Source organism: Hylobates moloch, unplaced genomic scaffold (genome assembly GCF_009828535.3).
Source record: "Hylobates moloch isolate HMO894 unplaced genomic scaffold, HMol_V3 SCAFFOLD_9, whole genome shotgun sequence".
NCBI classification, from domain to species: domain Eukaryota; kingdom Metazoa; phylum Chordata; class Mammalia; order Primates; family Hylobatidae; genus Hylobates; species Hylobates moloch.
Genome location: NW_026652284.1, coordinates 33,230,425 through 33,253,799, shown reverse-complemented (window position 1 = coordinate 33,253,799; position 23,375 = coordinate 33,230,425). Strand labels below are relative to the sequence as shown.

Here is a 23,375-nt window from a genome sequence, read left to right as displayed (position 1 = left end):
CCACCCAGCTAATGTTTTGGAGGAACATTAAAAGTGTTCCTAATACATTATTAAAATAATTAACTGTTGTTAAATTATATTTTACTTACAGACAGTCAAAAGAAGGGACAAATTGAAAAGTGGTTCTGACAATCAGTATGGCAAGTGAAATGCTGAAATTCTTTGACTAATTTAGATAGTCTAAACTCTTAAAAATAGAAAGTTCTAATAAATATATTTTCTCTCATATTCAAGAACTGTAATGGATACTAGAAAAATATTGCGAATCTTCCCACAAAAAAATCAAAGGACAATTTCATTTGAAAGAGTTTTATTACAGGATATTAATATTTGGGACACTTCAGAGCACCTTATACTTCTAATCAGATTTTGGGTAACTGGTTTTAAAGTGTTACTTGAATATTTTTCTCATACTGTCTTTCAGGTAAAGTACTTCTCAGAGACCGTTTAAGAGATGTTAATTTGATTAAACAGTTTATCCTTAATAACCTGAGACATCAATCCATGGATAGCTTCTATGGTAGTTTTACAGCTGGAAAAAAAAACACACATCACATGATGTCATAAATTGAAAACTATTTCAAACACACAAGATCAGCCCCAATCCATCCATGTAACTCCAATGAGTTTAGTTTTATTCATACTTCTCAAACCACCCCAATCTGAAGTTTTCCCTTGTGATTTTATTAGTCTTCCATATGTCTTTTTGACCATTTCATCACTTACTAGAACTTTCACGAGAATGACAATGTAAAATTTGATACAACTGTTCTGTTTTAGGTGAGTAAAATTATACAAACCTGTAATTAGAGACTGATTCTAATATTATATTACATTAAAATCTGTTATTCCTTGTTTATTACTTAGGATAATTTGACAAATAATTTTAAAGAATACTATGCTTTTTTCTGAAATAATCACAAGCATCCTCCAACAATTAGAAGTCAAACTTAGGTTAGCGGGTGAAGGCCTTAGATTTTAGAAATGATAAAAAGTATAAGGCAAAAGCAATGACAAAACCCCACCAATACTCAGAAGAATGCAATTCTTGTAAAGCTACCCCAAAAAGGAAAATTCTCTACTTTTGATTACTACTTCTGTTCTATTTCTTATATAATTGAAGACATTGCCATAGTAAAATTTTTGCTTCATAAGAAATTGAGAAATAAATGTAGATAAACTGATAAATTACATACACAAAGGCAGATGAACAAAACACACACTCAAAGCAAGTATCTAAAATGACTCCTGATGCTAACGAAAAATACTTTTTTCTGGAGACAGAGTCTCACTCTGTCACCCACGCTGGAGTGCAGTGGTACAATCATGGGTCACTGCAACCTCTGCCTCCTAGGCTCCAGTGATTCTTGTGCCTCAGCCTCCTAAGTAGCTGGAACCACAGATGTGCGCCACCATGCCCAGCTAATTTTTTAAAAAATTTTTGCAGAGATGGGGTTTTGCCATGTTGCCCAGGCTGATTTTGAACTCTTGAGCTCAAGCAATACGCCTGCCTTGGCCTCCCAAAGTGCTGGGATTATAAGCATGCGTCACCATGCCCAGCCGAAAAACGCAGCTTTTATGCAGGCCACTAGCTCTACCTTCTAAAAACCCAATCAGAAGATGGCAGTGAAATAAGCCTAACCCTAAATGACCTCCAATCCCAGGATACACTTTAGCTACTCTTTTCTCTTCTTTTCCCTATAAACCACACCAGTTCTTAAAATAGATAAATATATTTGATACCAACATGTAAGTGTGTATATAAGTCAATATGTTTCTCCCTTCCTTTCTGCCCCTAATTATTGCATTACAATTCAAATTTCTTTTCTTTCTTTTTTTTTTTGGAGACAGAGTTCGCTGTTGTTGGCCAGGCTGGAGTGCAATGGCGCCATCTTGGCTCACTGCAATCTCTGCCTCCTGGGTTGAGGTGATGCTTCTGCCTCCACCTCCCGAGTAGCTGGCATTACAGGTGCCTGCCACCACGCCCGGTTAATTTTTGTATTTTTAGTAAAGACGGGGTTTCACCATGTTGGCCAGGCTGGTCTTGAACTCCTGATCTCAGGTGATCTGCCCGCCTCGGCCTCCCAAAGTGCTGGGATTACAGGTGTGAGCCACTGTGCCCGGCCTAAAATTCAAATTTCTGTGAAAGTAAATGTTATTAATTTTTGCAACTTTGTATAGCCTACATATCTGAAGGTCCACATAATTATTTCATAAGTTATTAGAGAACACATCCCAAATTTGTTCCTAATAAAATCTCTGGTAGTAAAATTTGGGATACTAAATTACTATTTTAGAAGCACAATTTAAGAGACAATCACTTCTGTAATATCTTAGGATTTAAAGCTTTATTGAATATTAAAATCTTGTAAATTTAAGAAATCCTAATTTTGGCCGGGTGCGATGGTTCACGCCTGTAATCCCAGCACTTTGGGAGGCCCAGGTGGGCGGATCACCTGAGGTCAGGAGTTCAAGACCAGCCTGGCCAACATGGTGAAACCCCATCTCTACAAAAAATACAAAAAAATTAGCCAGGTATGATGGCGGGTGCTTATATTCCCAGTTACTTGGGAGGCTGAGGCAGGAGAATCACTTGAACCCGATAGGCGGAGGTTGCAGTGAGCCAAGATCATGCCATTGCACTCCAGCCTGGGCGACAAAGCGAGACTGTCTCAAAAAAAAAGAAATCCTAGTTACACGCACATACACACACACACTTTAAAGATCCACTTAAGGGCTGGTTTTGTTAAACTTTCTAGTTGAACCTAGAAAAGGTGACTGGGAGTGTTCCATAACACTGCTTAGATCTTTAAGCCTTTTAATGTTCTTACCTGAGGTATCCTAAATTTTCAAAGTTAAAACTTGTGTCTGACAACTCCTAAAGTTTCCAAGAAGTTAATATTCAGGTACCATTCTAAGTTGTAACTAAGTTGAGATATAAGGAATCTGAATACTACTATTGTTTGCAAATTTTGAAAGAAAAAGAGTTGGGGCAACAGGAATCTTATAGATTTACTCTTACCTGTCTCTTGTAGCTTTGGCAAGTTTGTCTTCTGATTTTCGGTCATGCGTTTCTAAACCCAACATGAAACTCCCTCGTCCCAGCTGGGCTTCTGACTGCTCTAACTTTTCAGACAAATCAAAGACCTGACCAGTGGTATAGTCTGCATTCTGCAGGGAAAGTGGTATTGTGTCACTACAAAACACAAGTCTACCACTTAAAAATCTATATATTTTAATGTAAACTAATTTTCTACAAAAAATATTTCATTTGCAAAGAATTCCACTATAAAATCTGAGTGAATAGTCAGTGAGGAGAGAAGTCAAATTACATTTGCAAATCTGCTTCCAAATTCAGGCAGTTCAAGTGTAGATAGATGTTTTTCCCTTTTATAATTTCAAGATTACTTGGAATTTTTCTCCTTGACTGCTTAAATCTAATATTTGTTATTATGGGAGGCTTTGAAGTATACAGACCTAAGTCCAGGTTCTGGAACTATGGCAGATTAGTTGAAGGCCTGAGGTATGCCTCCAGGTTTTCTTCTGAAAATGGTAAGGGAGTCGATAATTCCTACCTTAGAGCTACTGTGAAAATTAAATGAAGTAATGCATATAAGGTTTTTGGGACTGTTCATGACACCTAGTAAAGGCTTAGTAATATTAACTAATTTTGCTATTGTTTTTGTTGAACTTTTAGAATTAGTACTTATGACAATATTTATAAAAATAACATTTTAAAAGCTTTTCTGGGTCAGGCGCGGTGGCTCATGCCTGTAATCCCAGCACTTTGAGAGGCTGAGGCAGGTGGATCACCTGAGGTCAGGAGTTCAAGACCACCCTGGCTAACAAGATGAAACCCCATCTCTACTAAAAATACAAAAAAATTAGCTGGGCGTGGTGGCAGGAGCCTGTAATCCCAGCTACTCGGGAGGCTGAGGCAGGAGAATTGCCTGAACCCAGGAGGCAGAGGTTGCAGTGAGCCAAGATTGCGCCATTGTACTCCAGCCTGGGCAATAAGAGCAAAACTCTGTCTCAAAAAAAAAAAACAAACAAACTTTTCTGGTTACAAAATTAATAATTATACAAAAAAATTTGGAAAATGTAGAGCAATATAAAGAAGTAAACAAACACATCTATAATCTCTTCACTTAGCTATAACCACAATTATAGAGCATTGCTATATGCTCACATGTATACCTACATTTGAGAAACTGTAATATTACATATTTTACCAATATTTTTACGGGGTATCACTTTTTAATTGTAGTCTAAAACACAAAAAAAATTTCACAAAGTTATTAAGTATACATTGTATTTCTTTCTTAGATCTTCAATAGAAGAGTATGAAGAGGAAATAAACTAGTTGGCAAAAAGTAGTGTCGTTCTATTTGCTCAGTTTGCAAGGAAAGACAGTCAGTCACCAAACAAGAAAAGTTATTTGCTGCCATCACAGCTTACTATAGGGAGCTCTTTAAATGCCACCAGTTCTTCCAGTGATTTTTACAAACTTAGTATTTTTTAAAAGATACAATTATATTCATTTTGTCTGGATCTAAATGGTTTAGGAAACCAATGTATTTTCCTCCCACAGACTTGGAAAAAACCCTAAAGTTTATAAAGCTATTTAAGCCATAAAAATACAGGCTACCAGAAATAGTTATACCATTAAAATGACAATAAAAGATATCCAATTACATTTCAAATGTGCAGAAAATGAATATAGTAAACTAATTTCTTAAACTTGAAAATAACTTAGCTTACATGCTATAATTAACTTCCTTAGCTGGGGGAAGAGAGAAGTTGAACATATATCTACATATTTGTTCTTAAAATGCTGCAATGTACTATACATAAAACAACAAAAAGGGAGAAATGTAATTTAACCTTTTCTTGATTATTAATGTCCTCATCTATGCAGTGCTGGAATACAGGGACAGACATTGGGCTGAGTAGGTAGATCTGCTTGCCTTATACAAAGGTTCAGACTGCTCTGGTCTTAACAGTGTTTTCTCCCCTAGCCATCAGGTGTCACTTCTGGCTGCTATTAGTATACTTGCCTCTAAGGAAACAACACATATAAAACACTTAGCAGTGTCTGGCACATAGGAAGCATGTAACACATATTTGCTATTATGATCATTCTCCATCCTAATTTGCTACTTCTGACTACTAAGGATAAGAAATAAGAACAGATACTGGGCGCCGTGGCTCATGCCTGTAATCCCAGCACTTTGGGAGGCCGAGGTGGGCAGAAGGCTTGTGCCCAGAAGCTCCAGACCAGCCTGGACAACATGGCAAAACCCTGTCTCTATGAAAAAATATAAAAAATTAGTCAGGCATGGTGGTGTACATCCCATAGTCAGGAGGCTGAGGTGGGAAAATCACCTGAGTCCAGGAGGTCCAGGCTATAGTGAGATGTGATTGCACCACTGCACTTCAGCCTGGGCAACAGAGTGAGACCCTGTCTCAAAATTAAAATACATAAAATAAAATAAAATAAAAATAAAATAAAATAAAATAATAAAACAAAACAACATAACATGAAATAAAATAACATGAAATAACATAACATGAAATAACATAACAGGAAATAACAAAAGGAAATAAAATAAAAGGAAATAAAATAAAAGGAAAGGAAAAAAGGGAAAAAAGAACAGAAAGCTTGTCAGAGTTGTATTTAAAATAACAGTAAATACACTGCTTCACTTGACTAGCCTAAAAAAAATTCCAGTAAATAATAGGCTTAAGTGAGGTCTTTTCCCGTGAATATAATGCACCAAATTAAAAAAAATCATTTATTGAGGCTTTATTATATGCCAGACACTTTGCTAATTGCTTTATATAAAGTAGCCCATTTAATTTTCTCAGAGTACTTAATGATGTATGTAGTATATCACCATTTTACAAGAAAGAAATGCTTAGTCACATTAAATAACTTTCTGAAAGTCACTCAGAACTAGTAAAGTGGCAGAGCTGTTTTCAAAGTCAGTTTTATTTTTTAGTAGAGATATCATTTGTTTATTATAGAAGAGACATGGAAATTATTTACATAATTAAATATTTCAGAACTTAAGTGCAATGAGCAGCTTCATGTTGATGGCATTTCAATAGTTATTTACTTCAGTCTACATACTTTCTAAGAATGTCAGCATCTCTAAATAAGAAATAATCTGGCTGGGCATGGTGGCTCACGGCCTGTAATGCTAGCACTTTGGGAGGCCAAGGCAGGCAGATTGATCAAACCCAGGAGTTCAACGCCAGCTTGGGCAACATGGCAAAACCCTGTCTCCGCAAAAAGACAGAAAAATTAGCCAGGTGTGGTGGCTCACCCTTGTTGTCCCAGCTACTTGGGAGGCTGAGACAGGAGGATCGCTCAAGCCTGGGAGGTTGAGGCTGCAGTAAGCTGAGATCGTGCTACCACATTAGCCTGGACAACAGAGACAGAGACCCTGCCTCAAAAAACAAAAAAGAAAAAAAAAATCCTTGGCCTTCCAGGTCAACTGAATAAACCTGAAGAGTGGCAAAGTAGTTCTCTACTTTGGTGCCTCCATATCCTGGGAGAATAATTCTTTATCTCTAACTTTCACGTTAACTGGTTGAATCCACCTTTTCCTTGAAAGCTCAATCCAACAGCTACTACTGTTGCTTGCAATGCTTTACCTTGAGATTTTTCTGGAAGCGTAATGCCTCCTTTGGTTACAGTTTCAGCTGTACTCCTTTCAACCAATACTCCAGCAAAGAGCATAAGAAACTTCTAAGTGCTGGTCCTGCTATGACTCCTGCTGCTATAGCTCATATTCTCCAAACCTAGTTTATTTAATTCTAAATCCTGTGGTTCTAACCACTATATATACTGCAGTATATGAAATGGCCTACTTTTTTAGAAAAGTAAAAACATTGTTCCTAAGTTCTAAATATAGAGAAGCTTGTTAAATATCCTACCAAACATGTGAAGTTTTTATGATATTATCAGAAAAAATTCAGTGACACTCTTTTTTTTTTTTTTTTTTGAGATGGAGTCTCGCTCTTTCACCCAGGCTGGAGTGCAGTGGCGCGATCTCGGCTCACTGCAGGCTCCACCCCCTGGGGTTCACGCCCTTCTCCTGCCCCAGCCTCCCACATAGCTGGGACTACAGGCGCCCGCCACCTCGCCCAGCTAATTTTTTGTATTTTTAGTAGAGACAGGGTTTCACCGTGTTAGCCAGGATGGTCTCCCTCTCCTGACCTCGTGATCCACCCGCCTTGGCCTCCCAAAGTGCTGGGATTACAGGCGTGAACCACTGTGCTTGGCCTCTTTTTTTTTTTTTTCTCCCAGTATTTACTGCTTTAGAGTAATGCTATTCTGATTCCCTCTGGGAACCTCTCCTCCCCATTTTCAGTCCTTGAGCTCCTGAAGGAGTTTTCTACGCTGCAGCTCAGCAGTAAAGTACTTGCTGTGGCCCAAGCCGCTCATCAAGCTTATTCAGTTGGCCCACACCAGGCCTAAAGATGGGCATGTGATTAAGTAAAGCCAGTCAGACACAATGAAGTTTTGCCCGGAAATATGTGAGTGTGTGTCTATGTGTGTATCTTGACCTTATCTTTGAACATGAAGCTGAGAGACTTGGAGGTCTAAAGCTAAAGCTGCCGTCTTGCTTTCACATGAAGCCTGAAACTAGCGGTAACTAAGACGAAATCAATGCTGAGAGAGAGAAAAAAAACAAGACCTCATAATATTGGTTGAATGCAAATTTAGCTGTGCCTGAGTTAAGCCCTACTCCTCAACTTTGCAACTTACACAATTCCCTTTCTTGTTTAAGCTAGTTTCATTAGGTATCCTGTTACTTGTAACCAGAGTCCAGGCTGAGACACTTGATACACAAAAATCAATATGTGTATTTTTTTATCCATAAATCTCCTTATGGCAGAGGCAGATCTCACCCTGATCTGGACACTCTATTTGCTACTTAGACTTGGTCTCTATGGGTCATGACACAGATCCTGAATTGGCCTAAAATCCTAATCCAGCTCTGGTGGCAGAATCCCACCCTAGCCCTGGTGTCTTGGCCAAGTCAGGTACAGCCTTTCTGTGAAACGCTGTTTCAGATATTAAACTGCCATGGAGCTTAGATAAAATTCAAATGCATTCCTTACAAGTATAGTACTTACAGTAAGCAAGCTAGAGGAACTCAACGTATTCACCCAGTATTTATTCCACAACAGCTCGAGCAATTTGCGATCCAAAGAGGATTTGAAGTATGAGACTTCTAAGGCATAATATCTATGAAATAAAAGCATAAAACTTAGTAAGTAAAAAAAAAATATTGAACTACATCACATAAAAGTTATGGCCAGATTTAAGTGAGCTACACTTTATTCTCAAATATTCACATTTTAGTTTTTATTTCAATAAGGCAATAGCTAACCATGTTTCCTCACACTTCAAGGGTTGTGGATCCAAATCTCCTACTAAACTTCTTGTTTTATTCCTTTTTTTCTGTAGAGCCCAGAAATTCCCAAAATGTTATTAACAACCAGTCAAAACTTCTGAATGACAAGTTTATTCCTGTTACTGAGTTCATAAATTCAAGCCAACAGCACATAAACTTAATGAGCTGCCTCTCTAGGGTCAACTATAATTTTTGTTAGCCTTTTTAAAATAATAAAAATGACATGTGGATTCCCATTCTTCCCTTCCTAATTCCCCAGTTAGGACCTACTGCTTTTTGAAAAGCAAATTTTAAGGTAGGTCCTTAAGGCATCTAAAATAATTGCTCCCACCTTCAAACGTGCCTAACTTATCATCAGGGCATAGTAAGGAAAAATCTAGTTAAATGTCTGAGAAATATATATATTTTTAAGATATAAACTTACATCTTAAACTTACACATGCTTCTGCGTATTAATGGATATAAAAAAGCATGAGACATCTTTATCTTAAGGAACTCAACATTTATATGGGGGATGTGGTCTAAACCCACAAAAAAATTAAATATAATGATATACATTGAATAACGATAAGTGACGCTATAGTGCTATATAAAATGAATCACCTACCAACTAAGGGTTAGAGATAGTAAGTATTCTCCATATAGAGGAGCTCAAGTGATCACTTGGAGCTAGAACTGCCTGAGAAGCCTTGGGGAAAAGGCAAGGTGTAGGGTAAACATTTTTGAGTCTATGGTATGGATATGTGGAGAGCAAGGAGGGCATAGGCAGAGAGCATCAACACACAAAAAGGAAAGATGTAAGAGATAATAAGACAATGGGTTTAGCTAGAAAATTTAGCAAGAGAAGAATTATGTGAGGGGAAGCTAGAAAGCTATGCTGGGGTCTAGGTGGTGAAGGATGTTACACAAAAGGTTAAGAAAAAAAATTTTTTTTTTTTTTTGAGACAGAGTCTTGCTCGGTCGCCCAGGCTGGAGTGCAATGACGTGATCTCAGCTCACCACAACCTCTGCTTCCCGGGTTCAAGCGATTCTCCTACCTCAGCCTCCCAAGTATCTGGGACTATAGGCGCCCTCCACCATGCCCAGCTAATTTTTGTATTTTTGGTTGAGATGGGGTTTCACGATGTTGGTCAGGCTGGTCTTGAACTCCCAACCTCAGGTGATCCGCCTGCCTTGGCGTTCCAAAGTGCTGGGAGCCACAGTGCTCGGCCAAACTTTGGGAGATGGAGGCAGAAGAATCGCTTGAACCCGGGAGGCGGAGGTTGCAGTGAGCCGAGATCGCACCACTGCACTCCAGCCTGGCGACAGAGTGAGAGTCCGTCTCAAAAAAAAAAAAGAAATGTAAACTTTATCCTGTAGATACCTAGACTCTTGGAAGGTGCTTGAGTAGAATGGAAGGTACTTGAGTAGAGTAATAATACAGTCAAAGGGGTGTTTTATAGAAGCCTGGCTGTGGCAGTACCATCGGGAGATATTACAGGAGAGAAACTGGAGGCAGGGATTCCACAAAGGAAGCCACTGCAGCAGGGCAGATGAGAAGAGACAGAGGTTCAGACTCAGAGGTTAGTGGTGCAAAATATAAAGACACATAGGCACCCTTTTAAAAACAGAATGCTTTTTCTGAGCCGCACTCTCGCTCTGTCACTTAGGCTGGAGTGCAGTGGTGCAATCTGGGCTCACTGCAACATTTGCCTCCCAGGTTCAAGTGGTCATTCTGCCATAGCCTCCCGAGTAGCTGGGATTACAGGCGCCCGCCACTATGCCTGGCTAATTTTTTGTATTTTTAGCAGAGACGGGGTTTCACCATGTTGTCCAGGCTGGTCTCGAACTCCTGACCTCAAGTGATCCACTGCCTCAGACTCCCAAAGTGCAAAAATGCTTACTGATTAAAGTTTAGCAGTGAGGAAATAAAACATAATAAATTAAAGACATCATGCCGGGTGCGTTGGCTCATGCCTGTAATCCCAGCACTTTGGGAGGCTGAGGCAGGCGGATCACCTGAGGTCAGGAGTTCGAGACCAGCCTGGCCAACATGGTGAAACCCTGTCTCTACTAAAAATACAAAAATTAGCTGGGTTTGGTGGTGTGTGCTTGTAATCCCAGCTACTCGGGAGACTGAGGCAGGAGAATCGCTTGAACCTGGGAGGTGGAGGTTGCAGTGAGCCGAGTTGGCACCACTGTACTCCAGCCTGGGCAACAGAGTGAGACTCAATCACACACACACACAAAAGAACATTTTTGGGCTGGGCGCGGTGGCTCATGCCTGTAATCCCAGCACTTTGGCAGGCCGAGGCGGGCAGATCACGAGGTCATGAGATTGAGACCATCCAGGCTAACATGGTGAAACCCCACCTCTACTAAAAATACAAAAAATTAGTCAGGCGTGGTGGCGGGTGCCTGTAGTTCCAGCTACTAGGGAGGCTGAGGCAGGAGAATGGTGTGAACCTGGGAGGCGGAGCTTGCAGTGAGCCGAGATCACACCACTGCACTCCAGCCTGGGTGACAGAGCGACACTCCGTTTTTAAAAAAAAAAAAAAAAAAAAAAAAGAACATTTTTGAATATTCTAGCAATTCCGGGTTCAAAATTCTAGTCTTTAGCAATGTAGGCCGCTAGCAAAGTAGCTATCCCTCTTTGGTAGGCTCATATTTCAGAGTGGCAAGGTAAGGTATTTGCCAAAAGAAAGTTATTTAAGGCTTGGTATGCAACAAGATCTTAAAAAAAGTTATTTAAGGAAGACAGAAGGATAAACTAATGGAATAGACAAACAGGGAAAGTAGATCTGTTTGAATACAGAAAACATAAAGTGTCTCAATCTTTTTTGTTTCAAAGTATAAACCTTTGATACCACTACAACTCAACATAAATAAAAAAAATTGAGAGTTCCTCTGAAGATTAAAGTATCATAGCAAAGGTGTTTCCAGGCTTAGGAGCAATTCTCTCAAACAGGAATTAAATTCTTTTTAATAGGGTAAATTAAATAATTAACACTAAACCTCTATCTGAATATATATTTGTTTCTATAGCTGGGCACGGTGGTGTGCCTGTAGTCCCTGGGCAACCTAGTGAGACGCCATCTGAAATAAAAAAACAAGAACCAAAAAAAAGGAAGAAAAGAGAATTGTATTTACAGAAATACATCAGAGATTATTGAAAACCACATATATTTAAAAATTCAATTTTAGAAATTCTATAATTTTCTAAGAACCTCTAAATAGAAAAATAAGAGCAGTAGTAGCACATGGGTAGCCAAAGTATTTTTTGAAGTTGGGATAAGTGGTATAGAGAAAAGGGGGCAGTAGATAATCATTTATTCATTTAAGCAGTAATTTTTTTTGGTGCCCTCTCTTCTATGTGGCATGCCCTGTTTTAAATCCAAGGATACAGCAGTAAATTTGTGTTCACATTCTAAAGGGGTCAAAAAAAAGATGTCAAAACATACCAGATGGTTACAGTGCTAAGAAGAAAAAGCGAGAAAAGAGGAAACAGAAGGTGTTACTTTACGTAGGTAAAATAGTACACCATTATCATGCCTAATGAACTAATGAACATTTTCTATTAGGACGACGCTGTAAAGAGACAGTCAATGCTTAAAGCAGTTAGTGAGCCACATGGAAATAAGAGCGTTCTAGGCAAAGGGAACAGCAAGTGCCAGTGCTCTGAGCCATGAGCCTGCTGGCACATTTTACAAACCATAAGGAAGTCAATATGGCTGGATTGCAGACCAGCAGAAGTTCAGTGATAGGAGATGAGTGCACAGAGGCTGTAGGAGCCAGACCACACAGAGTTGTGTAGTCTGTGATAAGGACAAAGCATCTTGTTCTTGATGAGATGGGAAGTCATTCTGAAAAGGAAGAGTATGATCTAACTTACATCTTAACAGAATCAGTCTGGCTGAAAACAGAGCTTTAAGAAGTGAAGGGCACAAGTAGAAAGACTCGCCAGAAGGCAAGTGCTCGATTGAGGCTCCAGATGGCAGTGGCTTGGGTGAAAAGGATAGTAAGAGAGGTGGTGAGATATATTTAGAAGGTAGAGAAAACTGTCCCCATTGGCTTCTTTACCATTAAAATAATTTAAGATATAATTCATACATCATAAAATTCACCATTAAAAAAGGTATGTAGGCCGGGCACGGTGGCTCACACCTGTAATCCCAGCACTTTGGGAGGCCAAGGCAGGTGGATCACGAGGTCAGGAGTTTGAGACCAGCCTGGCCAACATGGTGAAACCCTGTCTCTATTAAAAATACAAAAATTAGCTGGGTATGGTGGCACACGCCTGTAATCCCAGCTACTTGGGAGGCTGCGGCAGGAGAATTGCTTGAACCCAGGAGGCGGCGGTTGCAGTGAGCCAAGATCACGCCACTGCACTCCAGCCTAGGTGACAAAGCAAGACTATGTCTTGGGGGTAGGGGGGAAGGTACGTAATACAATGGTTTTTAGTAAGAATTCTTACACTTTATAACTTTAACTTTTTAATATGGCTTCTTTAGTCTTTCAAATCTTTCAAAGATTAGAAAGAATCTTTGTTCAGTAGAAATTATATATTTTGAGGGCTGCAGACATGCTAGTGTCAGCTGGCCCTGAACCCATCTTTCACTTGTTATAATTTTATATAGGCCAAGTATCTTGTACATTAAAAAAAGTTTAGGTTGTGTAAAAGGCAAAGGACATGCTAGTTTGAAACATTAATAAAAAATGCAAAAGAAAAAAATTTAAAAATGCAAACATTCACCTAAATTCATATACTATTATTGTAAAAGCTATCATGAAATGCATTTTGTCTATGCCTTTTTTCTCATCTGTAAACTAAGGAGCTTGGACTGGTTGATATCTAAGGTTTCTTTCAGCCTCCTGAGTGCTGGGACTACAGGACTGTGCGACTTCATCTGGCTAACTTTTATAACATTTTTTTGTAGAGATGGGGTCTCACTATGTTGCCCAGGCTAGTGTTGAATTCTTGTTCTCAAGCAATCCTCTCACTTTGGCTTCCCAAAGTGCTGGGATTATAGGTGTGAGTCATCGTGCCTGGCCCAGAAATGTTTTTAAATTACTTACTGTTTGCAGTGTACACCAAAATCTTCTATTTTATTAAGTGGGATAGTCTGGTACTCAGAAGGTCCTTCATCGGGAGGTTTGTAGCCCTAAACAAAAATGAGGTGAACAGAAGATTAAAAAAAAAAAAAAATATATATATATATATATACACACATATATATGTATATATAAAAAATATATAAAAAGATGAGAAAAACATCATGTTTTCTATGGAGCTTTCTAACTATAGGATTATTAATTTTCGGAGGCAAATATTTTACATGAGCATTCTAATAAAAAAAAATACTGTTTCTACTTTCCCCCAAACTTGTTTGGTGGCTGTAGGCTGGATTTTGCTTACAGATTTATTTTTCTTCTCCTTAGGTGATGTACTGTTGTTCTAATAACTATTTCAGATTGCAGGCTCCTGCCAGGGAAGGAAATAGACCTATAGATTTAGCTTGTTTTTTCTCTAGTACCTGTCAGAATGCCACAGGCACACAGATACTTATTAATAAATAGACTGCTTTCCCAGTAAAATTAACAATATATAACATAAATGTATTACCCTTTGCTAGGGACAGCTTGTGGTAGTTTACTACTTTGTAAATATTATTAAATTGTTTTAATAAGAAGAGATATTCCTAATATCTTTAATAATAAGTCAAATATTTGGAATTTTAAAAATGTAAGCACTTATAATTTAAAAAATTACTAAGCATTCCTACAGTCCCAGCTACTTGGGAGGCTGAGTTGGCTTGAGCCTAGGAGATGAAGGCTGTAGTACACTATGATCATGCCTGTGAATAGCCACTGTACTCCAGCCTAGGTAACACAGTGAGACTCTATCTCTTAAAAAAAAAAAAGTTACCTTTGGATATGTCCTAAAGGCGCCAAGATTCACTTTCCCTGCAGATATTGTTCTTGTTGGATCAATCTATAAGAAAGATATATTTAATATTTGCTGATATAAAACTGTATGCCTTTTAAACATTATAAACCTAGAAATGTATACATACATGTAACACTATATACATACACAATAACCAAATAAGAATAAACCAAAAAACCATAAAAGTTCAGTAAGAGGGTAATGTAAGTGTCTCACAGCTAACTTAGAGATTCAAATTATTATAACATTTAAGAATATTATTTGAAGGTTTGCTCATCTATTTTTAAAAAGTTTTCTTTTTTCCTTTTAAGAGGTGAATAATTCCTACCTTCCTCATAAAACCTGGATTACACTTAAAACACCCTGAACATAATAAGAGCTGCTCTAGCAATTCCTGCTTAACTCAGTTCAGTCAACACTGATTGAATGCCTATGATGAGCTGGCACTGAGACATAGATGCTATGACTACCCACAGTTTACAGAGGGGGGAAGTGAGATACATAGTGGTTAAATAACTTACTCAAAGTCCCAGCTTCTAAGAGATGGAATTCACATTGAAACCTAGGCAGACTGATACCAGAGCAATTTCTCTTTACTACACTGTTCTTATTTCTCAGTAGACCTGCTTCAGCAAATCTTCATAAAGAACTTAAACTGGTTTAAAATTCTTACCACCACTGCTACAAATGGTTCCTGGAACTGCTGATTGAGCATCTGAGTACTAACATCAATCCCAGAAAGCCAGCAGCCATAGCCAGGGTGGCTATGATACCACCCGATTGCATTTTCAAGGCGGCCAACCTAACAAATGAAGGGGCAAAAAAGTTTAAGATTACTCTTTAATTAATTTACAAGGTACCAGTACAATAAGGGTAACCAGTCTCCTTCCCATCTCCTTCTGCTCAATTACCCAGTTTTCTCAGCCCAGATGCGAAATCTATAGGCAATTGCTTACCTTTACAGAGATATTCTTTGTATACAGAATACATATTCTTTGCACATATATAGATTGATAAAAACACACACAATAGCATACCACATAACATAATAATGTTTTACACTTTGCTTTTTCACTCAATAAACTGCTTTGGAGTTTACTTCATATAAATCATCAATATATATGATGGTTACCTTTTTTTTTTTTTTTTCTTTTAAAGGCTGCCTGGTAGTCCACTGATGGATATACCATAATTTATTTAGCCAGTTTTATACTCAGGAACTGAGTTAGGTTGTTTCCAAATTTTTTATTTTAAACACGTATCTGATAATAAGTGTGAGAGTTTGTTTAAAAAAAATAAAATCCATGCCATAGACCAGGTGCAGTGGCTCATGCCTGTAATCCCAGCACTTTGAGAGGCTGAGGTGGGTGGATCACTTGAGGACAGGAGTTCAGGACCAGCCAGGCCAACAAAGAGAAAACCCGTCTGTACTAAAAATAGAAAAATTATCCAGGCCTACTGGTGCATGCCTGTAGTCCCAGATACTCAGGAGGCTGAGGAGGGAGAACTGCTTCAGCCCAGGAGGTGGAGGTTGCAGTGAGCCGAGATCACACCACTGCACTCCAGCCTGGGCAACAGAGTGATCCCTGTCTCGAAAAAAAAACAACAACAACAACAACAATAACAAAAAACAAAACATGCTATAAATCTTATCAGGCTTTTAATATCATACATTTTACATATAAATCATTAAAATTTAAATATGAAATTGCAAGTAAATTTTAAGTCTAGAAACTCAAAAGTCACCTTGAGACTCTAACTTGCAATTACTAAACTATAAGAAACAACATTTTTACCTGTTTGGCATTTTCTATGTATGCAGCCATGTATTCATATGCAGCAGCCTGAGCATTTACTCGGGTTTCAGTGCCCTCCACAGGCAAAGCAAAACTGTCCATAATGATCATGGTTTCACCATCCACCTTTCCTAGCATCAGACCCATCACTTCCAAGTTGCCTCCTGATCTGGCATGCATCACCATCTTCAGTAGAGCCAATGCTGAGATTTTGCAGTACTTAAAGTAATGGTGACTGCAAAACAAAATCACAATGTAATTAAATTTCTTATATAAAGTAAAATTTCAGAAAAGTTTTTATGAAGATAAAGAGTAAGTATCGAAGGAATTTAGAGCGATGGAAAGGGAGTGTAGACTACGGGGAGAAAAAGTAGAAAAGGACAGTTTTTGCAGGCTGGAAACAATAAGTATGTCATAGTCCTGCAACGTATCCCCCTTGGGGGAGGGGAAAGGTCTAAAATAGTTTTTTAATATGCTATTCAAATAAGGGAGTAACATGACACAAATAAGGGAGTAACATGACCAGTTCAACAGACTTTTTCTCCATTAATTTGGAATCACCCAGTCTTGGATTCTGACTGCTTGGATGGTTGTGCCTAACTGTTCTGAGGCCTAACCTTCTGGCCTAATGGTTAAGAATGTCGGTTCCTTTTCTGTAAATAGGGATATTCATAACTGTTGTTAGGACGAAATAAATGAAATAATGTATATAAAGTGCTTAGTGCCTTACACATACTAGAACCCTAATAAGTGCTAGCTGTTATCAGCATTATTAACCTGTCTCTTAACCCTACTCTCAAAGAACAGAGTGTTGAAGGGTGGGCTTCCCTGTTATATCAGCCTTAAATTAAAAAGCAGCCCTAATATCCTAGTCTCCTATGATCACTATTTCAGAGTTGGTCATCAGTGAATTAAACTCTTGAATAAAATTACATTTTGGTCTCATTAATGCATCCTAAGACAGCTAGGATGAATATAATTAGAGCCACAATTAGACAGTGAGGCAGGCCGACAGTTTCCAAATATTTAAGAGTACACGAACCTAAAATGCACAGCCTGTTACAGAAGCAAGCAGATAACCAAGCAACTTAAGCGGCCTTACAGAGCAGTCAGTCAACGTCTCTACAAAGCCTTTTTAGATGTCTGCCCACAGAAAGAATCCAAATTTAATTCCTAAGCTTTGCCAGATTTCAACTAAAAGCTGAAAAATGTGTAGACCTCATGTTGGAAGTCAAGACATGAATCGAAATCTTGGCTTCTCCCTTTACCGGAGAAAAGAAAGACAAGTTACTGTGCTCCTATTACATATATTCTAGACGACTCTTTTTATACATTATCTCACCTAATCTCTATGACAATACCAATAAGTAGGTCTTATTTCCATATTATGACAAATGAAGATGGATAAGTAAATTTCCAAAGGTCAATCAACTAGTTAGTGACAGCTGTGAGATTTGATCTTAGGTCTGACCATTGCTCAGTTAAGAGTTCACTTATCTCAGTATGATCATAAATTACATAATGTATTTGCTTGTTTTTTAATTTGTAAAAAAAGGATGGATATACTGTACTGGGTTGTCATGAAGATTAAATGACCTGGACATCTCCAGCTAGGTGCTTCTGCAGTTCACCATTGTGGAATCTGAATACTGAGAGACAAGGCTAGCCTTGTAAAAAAACTGTGAGGCAGTAGAAGTATGTCCTCTTGTTGACCACAGCTCTCCTTTCTATCTAACCGTTAGCTTTCGTGCTCTTTTTACTCTCTCCCAAACATAACCCGTAACAATTATCTTTTCCTGAGAGCAGGAAATCTCTCAGGAGATGCTCTCAGGAAAAGATAAATATTATGGGTAAAGATCCCTCGACTTGTCACCACTCCCAGGGAAAAATGGATATTGTTGAAGGGCAAAAGGTCTTAAGCTCTATTTTTATAATTTCTGGCTTATGGGAACTGGGGGAGTAACATTTTAGATACCAGGTAGATCCTCCGTGTGCCTCCGAAATAATTACCAGCAATCAAAAAACTATTATAGGCCCAGGCCTCACGCCTGTAATCCCAGCACTTTGGAAGGCCAAGGCGGGAGGATCGCTTGAAGGCAGAAGCTCGAGATCAGCCTGAGTAACACAGCGAGGACCCATCTCTATTAAAGAAAAGAAAAGAGCTCATAGCTATTTTTGAGACCTTGGGCTGCTGACTCGATTTCTGAAAACAGCTGCAGTCCCCAGTTTGGGATTAGTTGAAGACCCAAACAAGATGCACGTCGACACTGGGTTCAAGGCAGGGTGTGTGGCATATATGACAATACGGATGTTCAGAAGTGACAACTTAAATCACCGCTTGTTGTTCTCCCCTTACATCATCCGGGGGAAAATGGATTAAAGCGACAGAAAGGGGAGTGAAAGCCCCAGCGGAGGGCTTGGGCTCTACTTGCAGATCCAAGGCGCATATTCTGTCCCCCTCCCCGTCGGTGAAAGCTCTTCACCCCTTTCACCTCCCACTCCCTCTCGGTCTCTCAAACTCCGCCACCCCTTCCCTCCCCAGAGTCTCGCCAGGGACCTCCTCACTCCTTAGTCCAGGGCTTCGCCGCCAGGATTTCTTGCTGCTGTTTCTTGTCGTATTTGTAGATTTCATCGATACTCTGAGCTTCCTGCATGTTGTTGGCCAATTCCCAGGTTTTCTGGGCCATACCGCTCCCGGACGCCGCCATCGCCGAGGAAGCGGAGAAGTTGTCGTCTCCACAGCCAAGACGCAACTTTACCTCGCTAGGTCTCCGGGTGTGGGCCTTGACCCTGCGCACCACGGGAACAAACTCTTACCTAGACTCTTGGGGCAGCCATGATACCTAGAACCGGAGGTGAAGTTGGTAGAGACCATTCAGGGAAGACAGGGACCTTTCCGGGACATGACGATATAAACAGCAGTTACAGTAATAGCGAGAGACGAATCTTCTTGTTGCTTAAATGAGAACATCTTGTCTCGGAAAATTATATGTGTGAAATAGAACAAACAAAATTATAGGGTATGGGAATGGTATAGTCTTCTGCACCGGAAGAAGGGCATGTAACGTTAGTCCAGAAACTGGTATTTGCCTTCTCTGCTTGTACTGCGCAGGCTCGGCCTCCGCCATATTAAAGGTAGTTGGAGCCTTAAGGGTGGGATGTGGAGGGTGGAAAGTGTTTTGTGTGGGTATAGGTACCTTAAATGAGATAAGTTTGTTGAAAGACTAAAAGGCTGTCTGTTGTACAACTGAGCTAAAAGTAGTTCTGGAAGCTGGTTGAGAGGAAGATAAACATGGCATTCCCGTTTACTTCAAGATGACTCACTGCACATGCGTAAAAGCTAACGGGCTCGTGGTGGCTTGGCACTTCACTTGCAGACGGGGTTTTTCTATCGATGCGAGGAGGCAGTGGGTACTCCTTGATTGCTTTTTTGCGCGTTGGTAAAAGTCAACATCTACGTATATATAATGTGCCATTACTGATCTGAAAATGTCCAGTGCTCAGTTCTTATAACAGGTTACAGTTAAATCTTTGGCACTCCTGTGAACCGCATTTGTCCCCAAAGCATAATTAATCTCAGCAACTGGTTTGTTTTCTTCCTACAGTTAATACAATGTTTAATTTTTTTATTAGTTTACGTGTTTTAGGTTTTCTTTTTTCTCCATCTCATTCCTCCATCCGTGCAAGATTTTAAGTTTCAAGACACAGAGAGCAGGTCTGCGTTCCTTGTTTTATCTCCTAGCACCTAGCATAGGTGTTCAAGATTTTTTTTCTTTTCTTTCCTGAAAAGATAGCATCACAGGCCAGGCGCCGTGGCTCACGCCTGTAATCCCAGCACTTTGGGCAGACGAGACGGGCGGATCACTTGAGGTCGGGAGTTCAAGACCAGCCTGGCCAACATGGTGAAACCCCCGTCTCTACTAAAAAAATACAAAAAAATTAGCCGGGCGTGATGATGTGCGCCTGTAGTCCCAGCTACTCAGGAGGCTGAGGCAGGAGAATCGTTTGAACCCAGGAGGCGGATGTTGCAGTGATCCGAGATTGCGCCACTTCAGCCTGTTAGACAGAGCCAGTCTCAAAAAAAAAGAAAAAAGAAAAGATAGCACCACAGTTGTTAACAACCTGGCCCCCCTATGCACCTCTTCCAGCTTCATCTCTCTTTAGTCCCCCCTTGAAACTTTTCATTCTAGCAATGCAGATATCTTTACTTTGGTTTTGCATATGTGGTCAGCATTGCTTGAAATGCTCTTTCGTAAATTTTCTGCCTGGGAACTCCTGTTAATCTTTAAAAATACAGTCCAGTGAGATCGACCACGAACTCTTTCTTGACACTCCAATTACCATTCCATCCATGATGTCTCTAAGTCTCCGTAGGTGCTTCTATAACTGTTAGAATGCGTTGTAATAATCAGTTAAGACAAAAACATTAGAATTATCGAATCCACACCACAGCTTGCTGTTTTGGCACTGACTTTCAGTTGAAGAAAATTTCCTTTAAAACCATCTTACAAAGAAGTTTAGGGGGTAAAATAGTACATTAATACCTACCCTTAGTTCTACTCTCCTGGGAAACTAGAGGTCTCTTTTCTAGTGGTAGCATATGGCCATATGCGATTGTATTGGGGTGAACTGAATAATATGTTGAAAATGGTAATGAGACCCCAGGACCCAACGTTGACCACACTCCTGGGCTAGGAGTAATGCCCTGAGAGGTATGCCAACACTTTTCCACTCACTACCACCCCTCCCCATTTTTCTTTCCAGGCTCTTACACTGTTCCCAAGCTGGCTGGTGCATGGGAGGTTGGAGATGCTGGAATAGATTTAGCCTGAGAAGTAGCCCCCACAGTTTAATAGCCCCTGGGCACAGCAGGAGAACGTGTTGTCCAAGTCCCCGGCCAGGGTGCTGGCGAACCGAGAGAGCAGCGGGCAGCTATGCGGCCTCCGGGACAGCAGGGGGCGCTTTCTTGCCGCGCGGCCGCCTGCAGTGGGGGCGGGGCCGCACCCGGCGGTTGGCGAAGGGCGGGCGGAGGGCTGGGCCTGAGGGGCGGAGCCCCGGCCCGGAGGTCTGTCACGCTGTTTCAGCGCCAGGTGGCCGCTGTTACCACTTCGGTCCGCGACGATCCTCTAGAGCACTGTGTGTCTCCCCGGACGCGAGCCCGCTCCCCTGAGTAAGAGTCAGCCAGCCGCGGATGGGGAGCATGAGCGGCGGGGTGTGGTCCGGGGTGGTGTGGGTTGAGGGTGGAGGGTCCTGGGGCTGCATTCGCTGCCCCGGAGCGGGGGCAGGGGTAGGGTCTCCCTCGGGGCGTAGGTCTCGAGGCAACTAGGCCGGCGACGTGCCAGAGTTACAGGCTCTGGAATCTGGGGGTGGGGGTGGGGGTTGTTGTCGGCAGGGGGTCTCGTGGCGGCTGGGCGCGGTGGGGGAGGTGCCCGAGTTAAGGGTGTGGAGAGTCGGGGTTTCGCGGCCATGAGGCCGGATTCGGTGACTCAGTTATGAGGGTTGGGGGCGGGAGTTCTGTGAGCAGGGGTCTTGCAGCTGCCGGGCTCGGGGAGGTGCCCTGGTTACACGGTCCGGATTCCTGGGCCACTGCGGTCGCTACTCCCCGCGGTGTTGTTGATAGCTGGTTGCCTGAGGACGCTTCCTAGTCAACCACCTCCAGGGCCCGGGGGCGAGCGGTTCCTTGGTTCCCATGAGCCTTCTCTCCCCAACGGCCAGGCCCCCCCTGCTCCGTCAAGCCTCCCCGAGCGCCTTTCTTGCCCCTCGGTGCTTGTTATTGTTAAAGTGGGAGCACTTGTGCGCACTGCTTTGCTAGTAAAATTTATTTAATCTTCACCGTAGCTCGGTACTGTTGTGACTGTATTTCCCCCCGTGATTGCCCGACTGCTTGAGCTTGAACCTCTTGTTTCTAACTGCCTTGATTTTAGGAATCTTATGTGAGACCCGAATCCATTTGTCAGTACATGTTATTAATGGGACTCATCTTTTGAGAGAGGCTAGCTCTCAAGATTATAGGATTAAGACGCTTAACTAGGATTTCGGGGAAGACTAAATTCTGAAGTAAACCATCACCTAGTTTCCAAACACCTTGGAAAATGCAGGGGCCTAAAAGCAACCGATAGGAATTTGTAAAAAGCTAATTTAGGCTTTTTACAAATTCCTTAGGCTCTATTCTGTGTGAAGGAATGACTTGTAATGTTGACAAGCTCCATGGAAGCTATTGAGGTATTTTCTTTTCTCCATATCGTTCTTCTCCCTAGGAGGTCGCTAGCTTTCTGGTGATCAAATGTCTGCTGAAATGCTCCACAAGGATCAAGTTTTTTTGTTTGTTTGTTTTGTTTTGTTTTTGGAGACAAGAGTCTCGCTGTTGTACAGGCTGGAGTGCAGTGGCGCCATCTCGACTCACTGCAACCTCCCACTCCCAGGTTCAAGCAGTTCTCCTGCCTCAGCCTCCTGAGTAGCTGGAACTACAAGTGCACGTCACCACGCCCAGCTAATTTTTGTACTTTTAGTAGAGAAGGGGTTTCACCTTGTTGGCCAGGCTGGTCTCGAACTCCTGACCTCAAGTGATCCGTTTGCCTCGGCTTCCCAAAGTGCTGGGGTTACGGCCCTGAGCCACTGTGCCCGGCCAAGTTTGAGTCTTCTGCCAGATGGCCACCTGGGAGGGAGTGGGTGAGTTTAGACAGAGTAAATTGAAACAGGATACTTTCGGTACAGTTTTCCTCAAATGAAGCTTTCAGACAAATATGATTTAACTGTTACACATCTGAGTAGATTTCAGATTATCCTTTTAACATCATTCTGACTTAGGTTCTGATGTACTTTCCTGAGTGGCAGGCAAGGGTGTTTGAGCAAGTGTTTCAGCAATTTGGTATAACCTGAAGGCTAATTTATGCTACTGCCCTTAATCACCATTAAGGGTGTGTATTATTAATAGCTGCTGAAAGACTTCAACATGGTTTTATATATTCACTCTCTCTTTGTATCCTGTCTCCCAGCCTCCCTCCCTTTCCCCCAGCAACAGTATTTACATCTTAGCAATATTTAGGGAAATTTGTCAAAATTTGGGTGTACTCATGGGAGGAAGTTGCTCATGTGGATGCCATCTGCCAGGAGAAAGATGGAGAACCTTTCATTCGGTAGATGGATCTCCGGATGGACGAGAAGTGAGAAACATTGTCCTGGTCACTTTGTCCCTCCCTTTCTTCTAAAGCTCTTTCACTGGCC

General features: G+C 40.9%; 2 protein-coding genes across 22 annotated transcripts in view; one reads left to right on the top strand and one right to left on the bottom strand.

Moving 5' to 3' along the window:
• Positions 1-293: 293 nt before the first annotated feature.
• Positions 294-21,209, bottom strand: COPS5 (COP9 signalosome subunit 5). 6 transcript variants are annotated; one of them, XM_032759630.2, is made up of 9 exons: positions 19,349-19,451; positions 18,717-18,994; positions 16,152-16,386; positions 15,029-15,157; positions 14,335-14,400; positions 13,485-13,570; positions 8,149-8,260; positions 3,023-3,171; positions 294-532 (listed from the first exon to the last, which is right to left on the bottom strand). In XM_032759630.2, the coding sequence occupies exons 2-9, from the start codon at positions 18,857-18,859 to the stop codon at positions 448-450; spliced, it is 1,005 nt and encodes a 334-aa protein (XP_032615521.1). In that variant the 5' UTR covers positions 18,860-18,994; positions 19,349-19,451; the 3' UTR covers positions 294-447. The 6 variants fall into 6 exon arrangements, with proteins under 6 accessions (XP_032615521.1, XP_058299922.1, XP_032615524.1 ...); XM_058443938.1 differs by lacking the exon at positions 294-532 and adding an exon at positions 2,044-2,140 and having other exon boundaries at positions 19,349-19,455; XM_058443939.1 differs by lacking the exons at positions 18,717-18,994; positions 19,349-19,451 and adding an exon at positions 20,924-21,209.
• Positions 21,185-23,375, top strand: part of CSPP1 (centrosome and spindle pole associated protein 1) — a 131,673-nt gene continuing 129,482 nt past the window's right edge. For all 16 annotated transcript variants that reach the window (XM_058443936.1, XM_032759622.2, XM_032759618.2 and 13 more), the window contains exon 1: positions 21,185-21,321. The gene's annotated coding sequence lies outside the window, so the exon portion shown is untranslated. The remainder of the gene's footprint in view (positions 21,322-23,375) is intronic.

Excerpts from the sequence above, each read along its gene's own strand:
- COPS5 (XM_032759630.2), bottom strand. The coding sequence starts at position 18,859 with ATGGCGGCGTCCGGGAGCGGTATGGCCCAGAAAACCTGGGAATTGGCC. Across the intron at positions 3,172-8,148 it reads GTTCCTCTAGCTTGCTTACT|AATGCAGACTATACCACTGG; the intron begins GTAAGTACTATA and ends CTTTCCCTGCAG. Across the intron at positions 533-3,022 it reads GCCAAAGCTACAAGAGACAG|CTGTAAAACTACCATAGAAG; the intron begins GTAAGAGTAAAT and ends TTTTTTTTCCAG.